The sequence below is a fragment of the Oxyura jamaicensis genome, chromosome 3 (assembly GCF_011077185.1).
Source record: "Oxyura jamaicensis isolate SHBP4307 breed ruddy duck chromosome 3, BPBGC_Ojam_1.0, whole genome shotgun sequence".
NCBI classification, from domain to species: domain Eukaryota; kingdom Metazoa; phylum Chordata; class Aves; order Anseriformes; family Anatidae; genus Oxyura; species Oxyura jamaicensis.
The window spans coordinates 88,302,111-88,322,994 of NC_048895.1; the positions used below are offsets into that span (position 1 = coordinate 88,302,111).

At 35.9% G+C, this 20,884-nt stretch overlaps 1 protein-coding gene across 8 annotated transcripts in view; it reads right to left on the reverse strand.

The window, feature by feature from the left end:
• The window catches only part of COL19A1 (collagen type XIX alpha 1 chain), a 219,392-nt gene that overhangs the window by 170,166 nt on the left and 28,342 nt on the right, over positions 1-20,884 (reverse strand). For all 8 annotated transcript variants that reach the window (XR_004749526.1, XM_035322084.1, XM_035322088.1 and 5 more), the window contains exons 3-4: positions 19,658-19,732; positions 19,351-19,450 (exon numbers count right to left, since the gene is read on the reverse strand). Coding sequence is in view for 7 of the 8 variants with exons in the window: in XM_035322084.1 (XP_035177975.1) it covers positions 19,351-19,450; positions 19,658-19,732 (175 nt within the window). In the remaining variant the exon portion in view is untranslated. The remainder of the gene's footprint in view (positions 1-19,350; positions 19,451-19,657; positions 19,733-20,884) is intronic.

Here is a 20,884-nt window from a genome sequence, read left to right on the forward strand (position 1 = left end):
GCCACGATTGGTATGATAGGTCTGCAATACAGACAGAAGTCATTTCTGGACATGGATAGGCTGGTAAATATGAGTACATTTTTTATTTTCCATTGTCTCCTATTACGTAAGTTTCCCTGACACTTAACTGACACTTAAAGTGTTAGCTAAACAAACAATAGTATTAGTCTTCTAAGATTTTAAGGGTTTGTTTCAGAATATTCTTTTCTTTTTTTTTTTAAAAAAAAGGGGGGGGGGGAAGTAGTAAGGCCTACCTCCTGAGGCCAGTGGATTCAGCTACCTGCTCAAAATGAGGCCAACTTGAAAATTAGATCAGGTTACTATAAAACCTGTCCAGCTGAGCTCTGAAAGTCTCTGTGGATGGAGATTATTCCACAAATCCTCTGGGAAACTTGTTCGGGTATCTGACCGCCCACACAGTGATTTTTTTCCAAGATCCAGTTGGAATTTCCTTTGCTACAACTTGTGCCCATTGCCTCTTGACCTTTCACTGTGAAGCTCTGAAAAGAGTCTGTTTCTGGCCTCTCCATAATGTACTCAAAGACAGCTATGAGGTCTTCCCTGAACCTCCTCTTCCCCAGGCTGAACAAGGCCAGCTTCCTTGGCTTCTCCTCACACATCATCAGTTCCAGCCCCTTGACCATCTTGGGCCTCCACTACACTTGCCCCAGTCAGCTTTTCTCTCCTCTGTCGGGGAGCACCAAATTGGACACTGAACTCCAGATGTGGACTCACAAGTGCCAAGGAAAGGGAAATGATCTGTCTCTTCCTCGACCTAATGGACCTATACTTGCTAGGACAGCTCAAAATATAGCTGTCCTTTTTCACCACATGGGCACTCAGCACCAGCATCTGCTTCTTTTTGATACAGCAGCTTTCTGAGCAAGCAGGTAGCCAGCCTGCAGTGTCTTATGATGCGACCCTTCGATGTGCTCACCATTCCCAATTTAGAACCTACAAAATGTATTTCATGTCATCATTTAAAATTACTGGTTATGTTACAAAGAACTTTATATTGCTCAATGAAATTATTAGTTTGGGTAAAAGTAGCATAAACAGATAGCAAATCAACACTGTCAAATAGACCAAGGTGATACACCATGCTTCAGAAAAAACAATATAGCAACAGAGAAAACCACTTTACACTAATCTTCTTAGGAAGACAATGTAAGACCATACTTCACAGCTACCTGAACAGCATAGTGTCAAAGAGCATAAAATCCATATATGAACTACTGTATATCAAGGACCTAACTTAACAAAAACAATGTCTTCATTCTCCAGTTAGTGTTCTCACTATATAGCTATATGAACATATTCCTTTGTTACCAAAAAGTCATTAACAGATGCTTAAAAGTATGTGCTTTGCATTCAAGCCCTCCAACTAGATGGTGAATGCTGTAATGAAAAATAATTAAAAAATAAAAATAAAAATCAAGGGATAAAATATTTATAAATATCTATTATCTAATATCTAATATCTACTACTATATACAATTTCCCTTATGTTCTTGTTTCTTGAAAGGCTTGAATTGAATGTAATAGAATAAAAAGCATGCATCTACCCTTGAAATAACTTAGCTCTAGATGATCAGTAAGATAGTACAGCAAAATTTTAGTATTACTCCCATTGTATCTTCTACTCTGTAAAGCTCAGTTAAAGATTCTTCAGAAATACACATAGCATGTGTGTGTTCTAAACAATAAATATAAAATGACATCTGATGGGGGGGCAAGTTGGAACAGAAACATCAACATAAAACCTCATACTGAAACATGAGAAAAGTAAAATGAATAAATAAATAAGTAAATTTAAATCTCAGAATACTGAACTTGAAATTCAGGCTTTGAATGCTTAATAAACTATTTCACCTGGTTGCATCTGCCAGCATGTAAAAAGGATTGCCTTGAAAGATTAATGAGATGTCACATGAAGGGTGAAAACTATAAAGTAGCAGCATTAAACACTAATGAAAAAAACAAAACCAAGTTGTTTCGCATGTCCACAGCTCAACAAGAACTTTCTCACAGAGTATTTACTCCTTCCATGCAGCACACAGCAAAGGTAATAAGGATAGAGAGCAAGGATGAAAGAAACCTGAACCAAGCTCACCTCAAAGTCTACAGATGTAAAACACATATACAGAGAACATTAATTTATGGTAGCACTCCCTGGTGTCTAAGCCAAAAGCAGTAAGGGAAATAACAGGTCTTAATAAAGCTCTAACATTGCAGAACATGGGTAGTAATAAGTAATTCTCTCAATTCATCTATAAAGAAGAGGACAAGAAAGAATTTGTGGGTTAATAGAAACATGCAAATGAGAGTACCCTTAGCATCTCTGACAGTGAATACTTATGGTTTCTTGGACAAAAGTGTCACAAGTGTCTGCATTGAGAGAAAATGATGAAGGCTTTTCTTCCACTGGAAATGTTAACAGTGGGACGACAGCCAAGTTCCCCCATTCCTGTTGAGCTTCCTTAGCTTAGGACAATCCAAATCAGGTATCCTTCCTGGACTACTCTAACCTTCAAGACTATTAAAAAGGCCTTTTTCTCCTCTTATACACTTAAAATGATCATGATTGTTGGTATTTGTGTTGAATTCAGGGCCATCCAAGTTTACTGCATGTGATTTAAGCACAGGCAATGGTTTAGGCACCTCAGGACAGAGGCAGAGCTCAGGCATCTGTATATTCATCTCTGAATCACAATGAAGCTTGGGTGGGAGCTAAATGCCTGGCTGCTTAAGCCATGGTGCTTCTGAGCTTCCCTGGAACTTGTGCCCTGATGCCATAGGAAATCTGTGATAAAAATGATTCATTTTAGGTGCCACGAGGGGTTAGGCGGTGCTTCAGAGTAGACATGTTTGATCATTCTCTGAGACTTGGGTGCCTGAAGTCTGACTGGATTATATTTTAGGTGGAATTTAGACAGTCTGAATTTCTCCCTCTGTCCGCATTGTCAGTAGTACATAATAAAAAATGAAAGTTGATGAATGGAGCTCTGTTTTCTCAAAGTGAAGCACGCCCTTGGTGGAAACTGCTGAAAACAATTGCAGGAATTGAAGCACATGAACTGAACACAGACTTAAATTTATACCACCCTAGACGGCGGGACTGAGGTGTATGGTAAATTAGATTCCCCAGCTGGCAGACTGAGGAGACAAAAGAAAATGAGAAAGAAAATCCCTATCAATACAAGGATTTAGATATGTTACAAATCCAGACAGCTACGTGTATGTTAATATTCCACAGGTGGGAGCATCGAGCAGATACATCCAGAAAGATAATAAAAACAAAGGCTCTTACTTGCAAAGGCTTTTGCTACATTCTCCCATTTTTTAATTGATTAAACGTAACTACATTTTTTCCTAAAAACAGGTGCTGTGGCCCAGGTAGAGCAGTCTGTACATTATGAGGTTAGTAGAAGAGTAGTTACAGGAATTTTGCATGACCTTTGCATCCATTTTTGTGCATACCCTCTATTGTTTATAATGATCAAGTATAAACAGATTTTTGGCAAAAATATTTGCTTATGATTTGTTTCCTCAAAAGTTCTGAAAATTTCTGAAACGCAGCTACCAGCTGGTTCTCCTAGTGCTATCACACTAAATGAAGTAATTATGAATGAATTAACTGTGTATTCACAGAGCTATAAAAACAGTTTTAGTTCTATCTTTGTAAAGCAGCATTGAATTACCCATATCAAATTTAGTAAGGCAATCCTTTATTTACCTTTTGTTTTTATTTTTAAAAATGCACTAATGGAAAAGCAGCATCTATTTTTAAATCTTATGAACTCTAATTGTTCCATATCGAATGAGTATACACTACAGTGTATGACAAACTTCCGTATTTACAAGTATCAATGAAGCCTCTAGCTTGCTGAATATCTTCCAGGAAGAGAAAGATGAGCCAACTTACATTTCCTGAGAGTGAAGTGAGAGATGTTTAGAGTTTATGGCAAGACATATCTTTTCCAGCTGACATATACCATTACCTGGTATATGTCACTTGTAACATGACAATGTTACAATAATTTGGTGACCAAAGCTCAAGGAGTTAGTTTAAACATCTTTCCTATCATGGGTGATGATTTATTTAATACTACTTTGACTGAGACACTGAAATCTTAACCTTTTTGTGTTTGCTAAGGGAATTCAAGCTGATATCAGTTATGAATAAGAAAGCAAAGTGACCAGATACAAAAAATCTCCTCATTACTCTCTATTTCTACATCAAATTACTACATTCTTGACTCTCACTTTTTGCCTAACTTGACCAGTAAAATAGGAGAAGGGGAAATAGCTAACTAGAACAATTTACCAATCTCTCCCTAGAAATATTATTTGAAATTCTTTATAAATAAAAATTAAGAACAGCTGTTTGTTACCCAAAATAAGAAATAATTTCCCTCCCATCCATCTTCCTCAAATCACACTAAGATGCACTATAAAGTTTCATGTTACATTAGGCCTCAAGTTGTTTTCATATGACACATTATATGATGCAACTTAAAGGAAACTATTCAGACAGCTTAAGAGTTATTAATTACTTGGGAAGTGCACAACCCACTCAGAAAATGTAGCACTGAAAGCAAAGCTGCAAATTATTTTAACATTGAGAAAAGTTATTTATCTATTTTATAAAATTCAACACACCTCTGTTTTCATTTACTAAATGGGTATAGAGTAGCTGTCACTTTTAACATATAGGTGACTGAGATTTTTTTGGTGATAGTCAATGTTATTTTCTTATAAATTTTAAAGGATATTTTAAAAAAATCTATTTGTTTGAAACAGAAATAGAAATATAAAACCTGTTAGCCCTTCCCAGAGCATGTTTTCCGCAGTGTTTCCAGCACTATTCTGTATCCTTATTTACATGAACTGTTGGTGAACTCCTGGCCTTGATAAAGTCAAAGGCCACTCTTGCATGGTGAGTGCAATGAGGTCATTATAACAAACTAAGCCTGCTTTCAAGCTTCACCCATTTCTGCACATTTTAACTTCTCTGAAAAATCACCCAGAAGTGTTAAGAACTACTGCCTTAAAAGTAATAACATATAATAATGGGAATACAAAATGCCACACTTTTTCTTTTCATTTTCTTAAGCAGAGTTCTGCAGCCTGGTAAAATTTTGAGAGAATTCAGATCAACACTTGGCCTTTTGGAGTCTTATCTTGTGGAAAACAACTTTCAATTCTTCTGATGTAGTTATAAAATATTTGCCTCGTTCAACCTGGATATTTGTTTTATGAACCAAATAGGTCCAAGAGAAATCAGGGAGCTTTCCTTCTACCTAGAAAACAAATATAACCCTATACAGCAAATACAACATCTTTTTAATAATGAATATATAAAAAATATAAAAAGACTATTAAATAAATTCAGAAATCAGCAAGAGTATCATGTTATAAAATAATCTATTAAAAGAGCATCTTTCTCATTCAAAAATATCACACCTGACTCTGAATGTTGCATACTAAATTAAGCTGCTCAAATCAGCAGTAAGCATCTTTCCATGCTAGAGGTACACGGGGTGACAAAGAATGACAACTAGTGAACATTGTGATGGAAGATGAATGGGGGAAGGGATGAAAGCCAGTACCTGTTTGAGCAAGCTAAAATTTTACTTAGAGTAATCTCATACTCTGAAGGATCTTCCCACACCTGCACTCAAGAAAAGCCAATGCAACAGAGTAGATCCAGACAATGCATATACTACAGTAAGTTGCCTTTTTATGTACAAAAACAGTAAGCGAAATGTAGAAGGTTGAGATGGAGGAGGGCATTGAGATGTCCCTCCAGACACTTTAGAGCTAATTTAACATCTAACAGCATGGTTACCTGGGACTCAGAAAGACTGAAGTCAATTGGTATGATTTGTTCAAGTCTTACATTAATATAGGTCTTACATTCAGACTGTTTATTCTCCTCAGGACATGACCAGAGCACAAGGAAACATACTGTTGGTGGTGCCTGAGATGAGGAGCATGAAGAAAACTGTGGAATTCCACTTCTTTCACAACGGGGAAAACAATGTATCTGCCTTCTCCTAACCATGAAATTCCACAACACCTTCCGGTGTCTCCCTGCCCCATGCTGCTCAAAGCAGATTGGTTTTCTGTGTATCAGCATCATTTGCTGGCCAAGGAACATGCAAAAACTTCCTAATGTCGGTAGCAGAAAGCAACCAAAACCGCTCTCTGTTGTTCCAGTCTGTTTGTTTTTTTTTTTTCCAACCTGGTTATTCACATATATATTTTCAGTAGCTGCAGAAGTGTGGTAATACTTCTGGAGCCCATACTGATGCCACCGTAATTGATACCTTCAGTTCCATCTGTCCTCCTCACAAGGATGTTTCAATAAGAAGTTGTACTAAGCCTGTTGTTTTTAGAGTCTTGTGATTAGTAAAATTACCATCTTCACAAGTGCCCTTTCATTGAACATGTCTCTATATTCCACAGATGCTAAATCTGTTCACGTATCAAAATTTTAAAATGTCAGGAAGAGCTCCCTCCAGTATGAGAGTCCATCTCCTTATCATTGTGTAGCTACACTGAGAATATAAAAATAACTCAAAAGAAAACCTGCTCTTTTGAACTCTTATTGCCTTTCAGGAGTCACACTCTTCCTAAACAGACACCTCATTCTCCTTTCCTTTCTGCAGCTAAATGTAGTTAAAAAAATAAATAATCAATTAAAAAAATAATGCATTTTTCTATACTCCCATGATTCACTGTAGGAAATGAAACATCACAGTGCACATGGAAACATGGTCTTACTGCCCAACTTGAATATCTCAGAAATCTTTAGAGCCTTCCTTATATAGAACCACACTAGCAAATTGATTGCCTTCTATAAGGAAACTACTCAGGGCCTGATGTATTTCTGACAAGCAATACACAAAAACTGAACAAAGTTTTCTCTCCGGAGATTAACACAAATGGCTGAATCTGGAGAAATGTGATGATCTTTCCATTTCTTAGGTGATTTTGTGGTTGTCTCCTACACTGTGGTCCTTATTCAAAATTTAAAGGTAAGACTTGCTTAAAAGCAGGGCACAGATTTAAATTTTCCTCAAGTCGTTCAAGATTTGTATCAAACTTTTTGATATTTTTGCATGATCTCTCAAGGCCACTTTGCTATGCCAAATATGCTAAAATCCAGTTGTGGTAGACTTTCTTTTCAATTATGGCAAGATTCAAGAGAAGAGATACTTCCTTCAATACTTTTAAAGGAACTTTACGCACTTCTTTCAAGATCTACCCCTTTGTCTTTATTTAGGCATTTTATGAGCAGCTCTATAACTAATTTTGCCCTTCTAGTTTGCTCCCAGAAATGGAATGGAGACAACACATCTACTTATTAGAGAAGTCTATTACTTGGCAGTCTCCAAATTCAATGAGAGATTAAATTCTTATGCTAAATATGATTCTCTACAGTGGACTGGAGTTATTCAGCTGAGCAAGAAGTCCTCTGAAGATGTCAGAGAAAAAAAATAATTACTGTAACCTCTGAAAGTCAACTGGCAGCAAAAATTGTTCTGCACGCTTTTCTACATACTTCCTACCCTGAAGCAAGATCTATTGGTATGATGTTAATTATTTGTAGATCTTAGTGGTTGCTGTTGTCCAAAAATGAAAATGTAAAAAAAAAAAAAAAAAAAAAAAAAGGCAGAATACAATAGGGGATTTGTACATTGGAGGCTGTGATCATTTCAGTCTGAAGACAGATGATGCCTATCATACTTTGGAGAAGAGGGAAGAAATAATGAATGTTTCTTTTTCCTTGTCCTATGCATATGCACATACTCTTCACTAGAGGAAGAAGAAATCAAAGCATGCAACTTTCCGTGGAGGTTTTCACAGCCAATTTACCAGCATTGTACAGATGTTTATATTGGTATCTAAGGATACTAGCTGACTCCAGGAACAGGATGGTCTTCTTAGTTTTGTACACAGGAGGGTTAATCAATTCAAGCAGAGCTGCACACAGAGAGACTCACACCCTGCTACTTCTCACGCGAGTCTTGTGTATTTCTCTGTGACCTTGTGATACCCAGCCTAGATGTGTTGTTTCCTTTTAACACTCAATTGCTAGCTGTTTAGTCTCCCTCACACCCATCCCAAACTTTGGTTGGATTTTAGCAGTGAGAACAAGCAAGCCCTGGAACGAGTGGTGAGAGCAATGGAACGAGTGAAAAGATTTTTGGTTTATTTATTTATTTATTTATTACACTTGGAATAGGTTCACCCCTTCCTTCCCTGGTATATGCTGCCAGATCCTGGACAGCCCTGGCTGATGATGTAAGACAAACCATCTCCCAGGCCAGTATCAATACGATGAAAATTGTGGGTGGTCACGCTGAACGTAATACCATGGTTGGTAGTGGAAAGAGAGCCGAAAGGGCTGCTATATGGATGGAGTGCAGCTGAACAAAACTAGGGGATGTTTTTTCCTAAAATCTCCAAATAATTGCTTGGATAACTAGCCGCCTCCTCCTCCTCAGCATTCAGGAATGCCTACCAATAAATTCATTGCAGGCTGAAGTCACAAGTAGGTCATGCTAAGAAGTGTTTGAGAAAAAAGGCTCAGGGAACGCTGAAGATACTACAGCCGACAACACTGTTACAGATTGATATGGCTATCCATCTTGGTTCCACATGATCTCCCCAAAAAAGAAGGCATAAGGGGTGAAGATTAAGTTACCATCAGAAGAGACTGGAGTAGGAAAGAAGGCTAGTGATACCAGATACCACACGACTGACCTGAAATAAGTAGCTCTGTCAGCTGCAAGAGTGAAGCTACAGAGACAGAACATGCTTTTGCTTTAACACCCCCTACACACAACATGACTAGTCTATGAATATTTAAACCTGGTGTTCTGCTTACAATTTGAAGAATAACTAGATGAATAATGTGCTCTTTTACAGTTTGAAAAAAAAAAAAAAAAGTAATATTTATGGATTTTAAGTGAATGAATATGGAAATAAAAGATCAAAAATACATCTGCATCACATAGAAAGACCTAATAACAGTTTCAGAAACTGGAAAGTATTGCTTTTCTAAAGTCTCAGAACTCAGAAATTACTTGTCTAATTGAAGTTAAATGAAATAAATACACGACATAAAGTACGTACAACTTGGCCTGCATCTCGTGCAATTTCTGTACTAATGAGATTTTGGCAAGTTACACATTAAATGGGGTTGAAATATATCAAGCTCAAAAATATCAACATTGAATTGCTATCTGCTGAGTTGTAACTATGTTTACCAGGATAGGCCAAGGACCTGTCACTTGCCAACCCTCTTACTACCTGACCCAGCTGGGAAATGGCCAGGTATTCACTATAAAGGACTAGCAGAGAAACACACAAAAAGCTAAAGGGATGGGGTCTTGCATTTGACCCAAGACAGAGGTGTTGAAAGGAGACTTCAAGCAGTGGAAGCTTTGGATAAGCGAATGAACATTTTATTTATTTTTTTTTCCTAAACATCACATTAAAAGAACCCACCAAATCCAACTTGAAAGAACGAGGGATATTGCGGGGAGTCTTTCTCAGGCTGTAGAAACAGGCCAGATGCCTTATATCCAAACAAGGAAGCCTGGCATGCAGTAAGTTTACAAATTTTTCTCAGAACAGTGAAAGCTCTACCACTCAAAAACTTTCATTAAAACAATGCATGTAATTCCATTAACCATAGCTTTATTTGGTATTGAATCATCTATATGATGATTCACATCTATATGATGATTTCAAATCTTCTATGTGAAAGTAACAGAACTGAATAAACAATTTTATTTTTTGATCGTATGGATGAGATTGTATGGATTTCCTGCTGATGAATTTGAAGTTCATTGAATTTTATCTACTACAACGCCCTGGCTAACTGACCATGTGTGGAAGAGTTATAACTAAAAAAATAAAACACTAATATTTCACATTGTATAAAATTATTTAAGTATGTGGCAAGATTCAATAAAGCTTTTTCAAGTTTTGAAAAGGAAATAATTAGCATGCACACTGCCCTATGACAAAAACACATTCAATGTATTCAGTCTCACTATATAAAATACTTTGCTGACAATGGAATTAAGTACCTAACATTATGGGAATGTTTATGGAAAAAAAATATCTGTTAACAGCATAGTCTATAATTGAAGCACACATTTACTTATGCATGAGAACAAAGTCAATCTAACATAAGCTATTTAAAGAAATGACATTTAATTGTGATAACAAAAGTTAGGATGCTGTAAAAAATGTAATCTTCGTGGTAATATAGATTCATATTAGAAGTGATAACGGATCATTAACTGGAGCAATGGAGCTAAGCTGTATTATAACTCTTCAGTCTTTCAAGAACTCCAACCAGTTAATGAGTCATGACTTTCCTTTCCATAAAATCATACCAGCTATCTCAAATCACAAAGTGTTTTTGTAGTGCTCCTAATATTTTCACAACAAACCAACCTTAAGCTTATGTAATTTCCTGGCAACATAGCGTATCTGTCTCCACATACTAATACAGTCATTTACCACTTCCCAAATTTAAAGAAACTCCCGTGGAAAGGGAAGTAACTTACGGAACATAAAAAAATCATTTTAAAAGTCTATGCTCCTTTTGAGTAAATACAATTGTCTGATAGCACTTCTTGTACCTAACATTTTCAGCCATCATATACAACTTCATGTTGAACTACTGCTAAAACTTATCTGCTATTTATTTTTGATCCTGCTGTGGTACATTTTCATCCAATGTCTCTGACCATGTGATTATTCTTAGGAGTTACTGTCTTTATCACATATTGTCTACAGTTCACTTAGGAATCAAAACCTTTTATGTTAACCTCCTATTCTGTTCCCAAGGACTTAACTCCACAGGACATATTTTCAAAAAAGCTACTGTACTAAAAGATTCCCCTTCCCTTAGCAACTTGTTTCCAACTAATACTTTTACCTACAAAATGTATGAACATTATCCATTAATCCTACAGATGTCAGCTGCTAGACATCAATCCTGAGTGCCAGCAATAACTTAATGCTGCAATTGCCTGTGCTGTACTCCAGAGTAAGCACATCCAGCATGACAAGGACCTGAGTGCAAGAACTGGACCTGGAAGTACACTTCCCGCCCCACATCTTGGCAAGTTATTCCTGACATTGTATGTGCTCCTGGTGAAAATGACTTCATTTTTCATAGACTTCATAGATTAATTTAAATTGGCACACATTTAGCCTTCTGAACTGCTCCTTTAGAGACAGATCCAGGAAGACGAAAAATAAGATGAGTGGAGGGACAGCATCTTGGAGGTGCTATCTGTATGGTCACTTCTTAGGGCTAGGCAAAAGCAAACCTCACCTTCTCTAAGCACCAGATAGCCATTGCTACTTTGAGATAAGTATCAACTGCGCTAAAGTGATCAACAATGCTTACTACAGATTGTGAACAAAAATGTTTCTTATTAAGTTCTCAGCAGAAAGTTCCCAGAGAAAACTGAGATAAATAAAAGTTTATCAAAAATTTCAGTATCAACGCTGCTATTATGGGTATAGTAATGAGCAGGAGCTTAATGCCTAAAAATAAAAGATACGTGCATTTTCATATGACAAGTAAAAGCCTAATGCCAAATTATCCAAGCCTGTATTGTCATGCTCAGAGTATTTTTAGATATTATTTTTATTTTTATTTTTAGAATTCTGATATTCTGCAAATAATCACATTGACTAAATCCAAAAATAACATGAGCTCTTGCACATGGTCCTGTTAATATACTGATGTCTGTATACCAGTACTTAGCTGCTAGAGATTACAGACTGTTCTTTGTCTTGAAGTGAATTAAATCATTCCAAGCTTTAAAATGATTTTGTGACATGAAAAATATTCACTAAAGACAAGGCTGCAGTCAGCAAACTCTGTACACTTATGACTAAAATCCATTTGATACTCGGGTCTCCAATTGAAAAATCCAGGACATGGACCATTTTGCTGATGCAAAATTAAAATACTATTTTTAAATATTTGGTCATTTGTCTCCATCTCTAAAAATGTTTTATGGCACAATGATAAAAACTGCAAAGAGCTAAACACAGAAGTGCTGGAGACAAAAATCTTTCACAATCAACTGAGAATAAATGAAAATCTGCTAAATGAAAAAAAGCACCAGGGAGCTTCACTGTAAGAGAGCCTGTGAACTATTTTTAGAAAGGAAAACTATGATCCAAGAGGCAAGGTGGGGGAAGGAAATGATATTTCTTTATGACATCTTTAAACTTCAAAGCCCCACTGTAGACACAGATGTATCAGCACAAACATCTTTTTGAAAGGTACAGCTTTAGTCAATGAGAGAAATGCCTGACAACATTGCTAGCTCAAGCTACATTTCACAAAGTGTTAAACCACAAAGGCAACCACAGAAGTTCTGATTTATTACAGTTTTTTTTTTTTTTCAGCCTGCTGATAAATGCCTTATGAAGCACTTGGCACCAGTGCTTCAGCTGGAGAAATAAGCATTTGACAGAGACACTTGAATCCTCTCAGCCCAATCAGGAAAACTGATAAATTATCTTTCAATCTCTACTTCTACAATACAACACATGGGAGCAATATTCCATCATCAGCTGCGTGCATTATATACTGTACCTTTCATTGAATCCTGCATGGCCGCATATAGCACTGCTGAGTGTATACCCATACACACTCTTGATTTCTAAGAAACTACAGAGTGTGTTAATTTTGCGACTGTATTTTTAAGGCTATTCTGACTAGAATTTGTATCAAATACAGGTCTTGTTACAGACTTAGATCTGCAGCCTCCTTATTGGTTCATAGTATCACCTTGTACTAAATTTTGGAACTTCCCCCGATGAAGAGAAAAAAAAAAAAAAAAAAAAAAGCCCAAGAAAGAACAGAGCAACATTACAAAGGCTTTAAAAGTCAACATTTGGCAGGGAAAAAGTAAAAAAACTTTTGTGAGCCCCCCACAATCAGGCATCACTAACTGCAGGCTGCTGAGGGCAGCAGCTCTGTGGTGTCCCTCCATGCTCCTCCCCAGATTTTTGCTCCTTTTCCACTGTGATCGATGGAGATCACATAGCTACTGGGATCAGCCACTGACCTCATGGACCAGAGAGAGGCTGATGCTGATATGGAGGAAGTAACATGAAGCCAAGCGTAGGAAAGTAATGTTAAAAAGATGAACTCCAAATTTTATTTTCTTTGAAATAATCTTGGCTGGATAGATTTCTCCTTTAAAAAGAAGGCAGTAGAGAAAGAAGTAACACTAAGCTGAACTGAAACACTTTTTTTGTTGTTGTTGTAAAATAAGGAAAGTTTTTCAAGTAAGAAAAGTAAACTGCCTTTGTGATTTGTTCATCCAGTGCTTCTGTAATTTGCTTATTGCTTGTCTGAAGTTTCATCCTGAATGCTGAAGCACACAGGGAGTGTGGTTCCCCCCCCCCCCCAAAAAGGCAAAAAAGTACACTCCCACTGTGGACCAATGCCCGTGTAGTGCACATCTCCCAAAGGCTCCTGCCCTTTATCTCTAAGTGCTTTTTGGCAAGATCAACATTGCTGGGAGAAAAAAAAGGAAAAGGAACAGTCTGCTTTATCAAACATTGTCTTACTAATTCAGATGGTAAGACGTGCCACATGAAGTGCTCTGCTCTCTGGGGAATACGCTAAAGATCAAAAAATTCAGATTTGCTACAGTCAGTGGTATAATTAAAATAGTTTTGCTGCTCTCTGTTCCCTCACAATCTGCTTTCAATGTAAGTACTATACATTTTTTTAAAATAAATTCCTCCCCTTTGCCATGTATCTGTCATTATTTCTGCTCTTCCGATACTTCATTTGTAGAAAATTGCATGTTAAATTAGGATTTGAGACCAGTACAGAAATTAAAACCAATTAATGTCTGAATTGTATTTTTTTTTATTTTTTTTTTTTTTTAAGATGTTGGCATGTATCTTGTAAATTATCAGGTACAAACAAGCCTATATACCCAAGAAAAGACATTCACGTGTTTTCATTTTTTAAAAGAGGCATTGTCCTATTATTTTTCATAGTAAGAAGTGCCAGTTTTCTCCTTAGTTATGAAAACGAATAATTGGTGTTTATGTGGTAGGTACAGCTCCATTTTGTTCTTTCAGTAGTACTCCTTGTATTAGCTTTCTTTTTAATTTCTAAAATTAAGTTTTCAAGTTTCTGTAATAAATACAAAATATATGACTTCAGTACCTTTCGCCAAAATCAGAAAAAGAAAGATCTTATCACTGCATCTTTTGATCTACTACTTTGAAAGACCTAAATAAAATATCAGGATTTGTACTAAATTCAGGCTCCCACACTCAGGAAGTAAATTCCAGAGACAAGGCCCTTTTCTTGAAAATACCCTGCAACCAAAATACCAGACATTTCAATCTTAGCATTGTTGGCTCAAAGAGCTCAAGTGACCTCAAATAAATACATGATATTGGAAGGAAGAGGTGTTTTTTCCTTACATAACTATCTAATATTCTTACATAAGTATTTAAGTCTGGTTAGCATAATGGTAACTACTGCCATCAAACAGGTGTGCCATCTCATTGCCACTTTCATTAATATTAAACTGTATTACTACAAAAGTATTTGATGAAAATTTTTGAAAACTGGTGAGTTGCACAACTATTCAATCTATATCACATTTAAGAAATAGGTACACCAGTTCTTAATATACATCTTAATATTATTTTTTCAAGACAATTGCTGAACCTGGACCCACTGGCCAAAACAATTCATAAGCAAAACTAATCAGAAGTCATGCTCACGTAAGATGTTCACTGCCTGCTAAATTCAAATGCAAGGTACTGGGTATTTTGTTGAATAAGTAGAGGCAAAGAGCAGACTGCAAAGTCACCCAGAGGTAGGTGCCTTTGGGAGTAAAGTGCTGGTTATAAGAAGGCTTCTAGGAGTAAGCACAGAAACTACCTCGCTAGATGCCAGCGGTGTTTGGGAAATGCAATTCCATACGCATTCCATAGTTGCATTTTTTGCAATTATAAAGGTTAACATCAAAACCAAACCAAACACATATATAAACGTTCTTTCATCATTGATTTCTGTTCTTAGCTGGGAATGTACTGACAAAAGTGGTAACACTATTTCTGCATCTTGTAACTAGACATCAGGAAGGGGGGAAACAATTTCACTGAAACATCGCCCAACCCAGTCACAGTTCTTTCAGCAGCAATAAATGAAAACATTGCTGATGGAGCTGAGTAGTCCAAATACAGTCAAAATCCAAGCTCTTTTTCAGTATCTTAGATCAAAAGTGGAAGAATTCCTAACAAAAGTCGTAAGAGTAATCCCAACTGCTCTAATTTTGAGATCGTTTTAACAGCCAGCTCTGACAATCATGTCAGTAAATGAATATGAGCTATCAAACCAAATGAGCTACAAGATAAGAAAACAAAACGACTGTGCCATTAGGATTTCCTAATCATAAACAACAGATGTCCGTTTCAAAAACACTCTGAAACTCAGCTGAAACCAACTTGCTATGTCCCTTATTAGCTCTGTACAGAAATTTCAGAGCAGAAAAAAGTGGCCCGCAAGCAAGCCAGACAAGTGAGAACAACTGGCATCTGATGCATCTTTAGAGGACAGTGAAACTATTTCAGCATCCTGCTATTTGCTCTAAGACTACTGAGGAGAAAAGACCAGCCTAAAAGGCCTCATGCCAGAAGCTCTGAGTATTGCTGGCAGACCTGAGGGGGTTGCTATCAGCACAGAGCCCTCCGCCACTTCTTCAGCAAGCTTTATGCCGAACTGGAATACTCTGCATAGACAGTATGTATTAGTCTCTAGCTAACAAAATGTGCCTCCATAATGTACTTACTGAAATAAAATTAAAACATTATAAAATTGGTGTTATTGTGATTAAATAATTGTCTACGTAACTGTACGGTTAATTTCTTTAGGATTCAGAGGCTCAGTTATACTACTTTAGTCAAGAGTAACTTATAATAATATTTGCGTAAGAACTGCAATACATAACTCACAGCTTTTTAATTTAAAAGTCACTCTAACTCTGAAAAGATTAGTCATTTACACAAAACATAAGAAGCTACCCACATCCCACCACAACACATATCATGTACAGATCCCCTTCCCAAAAGAATAAAGAGATAGAACCAAAACTCAGCATAAATAGACATAATCGATTTCCCAAGCTGACACTTCATTGTAAATTATTTACAACATATAAATAGGTGCAACACTACTCCAGGTTCATTGAAAAAAATCAAAATGGCATCACACAAGAAAAATGGCACAGCATAGCTTTCTATTACCCACACTACGACTGAATGAATGAAATGCAAGAGGAGATGTGCCAAGTTACTTGATACTTGCTAGTCAGCTTAATCAGATACTCTCAGTTTCCTGCAGGATGGAAAACAAACACTGTTCTTCTACTTACTGCACACCACGTCTACTAACATATTTTCTGAGGCACAACGATCCTAAAAACCTCTGGGCATCTAATAACACAAGTGTTCTGGAACTACACAATCTGCCATATTGTAAGAGAAGAAGACTTAAATAAAATAATATATTACAAGATATTGGACATGGGTATCTGAGATAAAGTAAATTATAAAATTATGATGACAGGTATTCCTGCTTCATTGAAAACCTACAACATCAAATACTGATTTTGTGCTCCTAACTGCCATATACCCTTATATAAAAAATAAACAAACAAACACCTCAAGTTCAGAAGACTATCAGAAATACTTTAAATACATAATTTAAAACATGTTTTTCTGAAGTCTTAATAACAGAAAGCTATTATGTGTTCAATATTTGGAATAAAAAAGTAGATTATTATCATTAATTATAACATGCACTTCTCTGTGAGGAAAGGTTTATAAAAGCAATAGCAAGGCTATTGCCCTTAAGAAGTATAATTTAATGTAAGTTCTCCAATGCTTTAATGTTGCTGAAAGTATTTTAGCCCTTTTTTTTGTTTGGAGAGATAATGTAAGAGGTACCTTTTACTTCCACAGCAAGCTGACAGAAAAGATCATGTTGCACCTTATTAACATTAATAACATTTTTTTTAGCCTAACTATATTCAAACATTAGCACTGATTATAATGATACTTGATTATCATCTCAGCTTCATTCAGCTGAAGTTTTCATCCACTGGATACTCATTTTTAGGGGAAACTGGAAAGACTTCCTTTTTAGATTTTCTTTAAAGTCTATAAACTGAAGAAAACAACGGGGTGGAAGATGAATGTGAGAAGCCATAGACACTAACAATACCAAACCACCTGTCCTCCAGGTTTACCATTTACTGAAATTCTTTATCCCCTGGGGAAATTAGACTGAAATAAAGAGAAAGTACCCATTTTTGTTTTCCCCATTTTTGTCTCCAAGAGTCATCCTCCCTTCCAAACAGCTGAGCAGATAAAACAATCTGTTAGGTTCCTCTCCCAGCAAAAAAGAAAGTGTAAACAGAAGCATTCTTTCAAGAATATTTCCTTCAAATTTCTGGGAGTTAAGATTTTACTGAGTAGTAGCTATCAACTGTTACAAGACTTCCCCCATTTTCACTGCACTCACTAATAATAATTTTTGAAAGAATTTGAATTAGTACTCAGGCTTACTAATAAAAGTAAAAAATTCAACATTTTCAACCTCAACATCATGGTCAGGACCCTTCAAAAATATCAAATTCTCAGAAATCATTTTCATTCACAGATTTTTCCCAAAGTAATATAAATTTAAAATAATTTCAATAATCCGTCCTCTAAAAATTTCTAGCTCTTTTCACTCATTTTTTTTGTCACTGATTTGCCTACATTTTCAGAAAACAAGTAAATCAGCTTGCAATACACGTTCCTCTGACTGTACCCTTAACTCTACTTAGTTTCTTATTCATCTACTCTTCTATATTCTCATGTTTCCCTCAAATTCCTGTCCTGAAATAAATCTGTAAAAATTTGTAAAATTAATAACATATAAAATAAATTTAAAAAGCTTTCTTATTGACAAACTTTCAAACTAGTTTTATGAAAGACTCATATTGTGATTTTTAATTTTACCTGTTCCTCTTCTAAGGACAATCTTGAAAATACTAGGAAGACACTAATAAAATTATTTGACACAGAGTGAGCTCTATTTTTTTATCTAGTAATTTTTCCTTCAATAGCAATCAAAGAATTTTAGAAAAGACAGTGATTACTTTGTACAAGTTTGAAGAATTATGCAAGCATACTCATTTAGCATTTACGGTACATAATACTTCCAAAAAAACTTAGATATTCTAAGTTTCTAGTAAGAGTCTAAGTGGTATTTCTTTAATCACTCTTGTCTCCCAGAGATCACTTTATTTTTTGCCTGGGTGTCTCTGATCCTTTCTTTTTCTTCTTCAATTACTCTGCCAACGAACCCCACTTTGCTTTTCCCAGGATCCAGCTGAAGGGGAATTCTGACAGCATGGATGTATTTTTTCCAACACAATCAGGAGCCAGAATTCTTGCATCAGAGAAAACCCAACCTGAAAACATGGGAATACAGTTGCTCCCCACATCATCACAAGAACATGCTGTACAGAAACGACAGTCCAGTGACTAAGAGTACATCTCAACCACAAAGCTCTGAGAGGATTCTCTTTCTCTCCACTCTCCAAGGATGGGGAACTTGAAACTACATCCCTAAATGCATCTTAATGCATCTCACCTTGTCTCAATGAAGTCTTAAATCTGTGCAGTTCCATTATGCCTTACTCTCTTGCACCCTCCTTTTGACTTTTCATGTAGTCTCTGCCCTTCATTCCATTCTGTCAGAAAAGCATGCTGCCTAGTTTCACCTCTACTCTGAGTACCAGCCATTCTTTTGGTGCTAAAGGCAAGATGTCAAATTCACTGAAAAAATATAATCATGAAAATACAGCATTTAAGGAAACTGTGACTCTTCTCTCTTTTTATCCCTGTGAACAGCCAATTTCATTGATGGAAGATTAGTAAGGTAAATGCTTCCTGTCACACCTTGAAAGTTCTTTATTTCCTTTGTTTGTATAAATCTTTATGTACACACAGTACAGAATCACAGTTTGAGAATAGGATACTGTCAATTAACTTTCTACCTGGATACTTCCAGATTTCAGGAAAGGAAACTTCTCAATCAGACTGATTCCCAAAAACTATCACAGATGAAAATGCCTAAAAAAGGACGTACTTATTGTCCTGTGATATCCTTTGATACACTGCTTAGTGCATCAGATCATCAATAGTATTTGATCTGAGCTTCCTCTTTTAAGGGTTCTAGGATGAAAGTAGTATCTTACTTACTTCGTGTCTCTGATGAGAGGAGCACTTCCCAGTTTAAAGCAGATTTTTTCCCCTCCACAAGACGTCTGTCTCAAAGAAAAGCTTTCTGCCAGATCAAACCCTGCAGAACGTGATACACTGATTTAGTTTACTTAACACTGTTTTTTTAAAAGCATGTGTAAATACTGACTTTTTAGCATGCTGGGTGACTTTCTAGAGGACAAAAAGTTATTTTGAAAACCAGTACTTTAAGTTACAGAAACTTACAAAATTCATTTTACCAATCAATTTAGATAATTTACTCTTTGTATTAAAGAAAGCCATTTACCTGACACACCAAGACTGTCTCTGTTGAATTGTTTGAGATGATGAACAACTGTTTTTATTAAAGGACACACAGCACCTTCAAGAGAGCACAGGTTAATATTTTTCATAAAATTCTACCAAATGAAAACGAAACAGAACAAACCATCGTGATAGTGATAGTCACGGCAGACATGTTTCTTTTAGTTTCTCTATCGTTAGGATATAGAAAATACCAAATAAACCAAATTACAAAACCTAAATGAGGCAATAATATTTAACTTTATACTAATTTTCCAATAACATAGGCAAATATCAAATTGATCATGTTTTAATTCAACTGTTTAGGATTAAAGTGTACATGAATGACAGAACCAGAAGAAAGATACACAGTTCTTACTACGTGCTTTCTATCTACATTACCCTATAAAGTAGTAAGATCTGTACTAAGGTTTTTTTTTTTTTTTTTTTTTTTTTCTGGTTATATTATTAGAAAACATATTTTTGATTAAAAAGACATTACATTGAATCTGCAACAATATAGCATGAATGATTACTGTTGCAATAACCTATTGTTACCTCAGTGAACATTCATTTCAAAATGTGGATTAACAAGGATATAATCGTATCATATAATGAACAATACAAGCAATATTTATACTTTGAAAATTAAGCAGCTTTACAGGGGATTAATTCTGAATCAAAGCATTTAGGTAAACAAACAATGCTCTAAACATTGAAACAAGGTAAATTCTAAGTCTACCTCTAGCCACATGCTTAGATTAAACAATGTATTATTATGCAGCATACAATTTGCATACAGACTTTTTAAAATATGTACAGGAATACACACTTTTATGAAGCAAATATAGACAAATATCCCTTTTGTGCATGGGTCAGAAATAGGGCCTTTTTTTAAAAAATAATAATAATTAAAAAAAAAGACTTAAAATAGCCACACTAAACCCTAAGGAAACTGTCAGAAGGAAAACAACAAGCAGGATTTGGCCCCTGTGCTTATTAAGTGCAGAGCTCCTTGTTGAGCTGATGTGACTAAGGAAATGGCCAAGATATGTCAAAAGATACTGAGCAGTGAAGGTCGAGGGGCTTTCCAAAGTGTCAATTCAATGAGAAAAGCAAGGAGAAGTGTCCTAGCATTATCCTGGAAATCATCTATTTTTAAAGGTTTCCAAGGGCATATAGACTGAGGGTTGACACTTAAAATAGCTATATTTGTAATTTTTAAACTTGA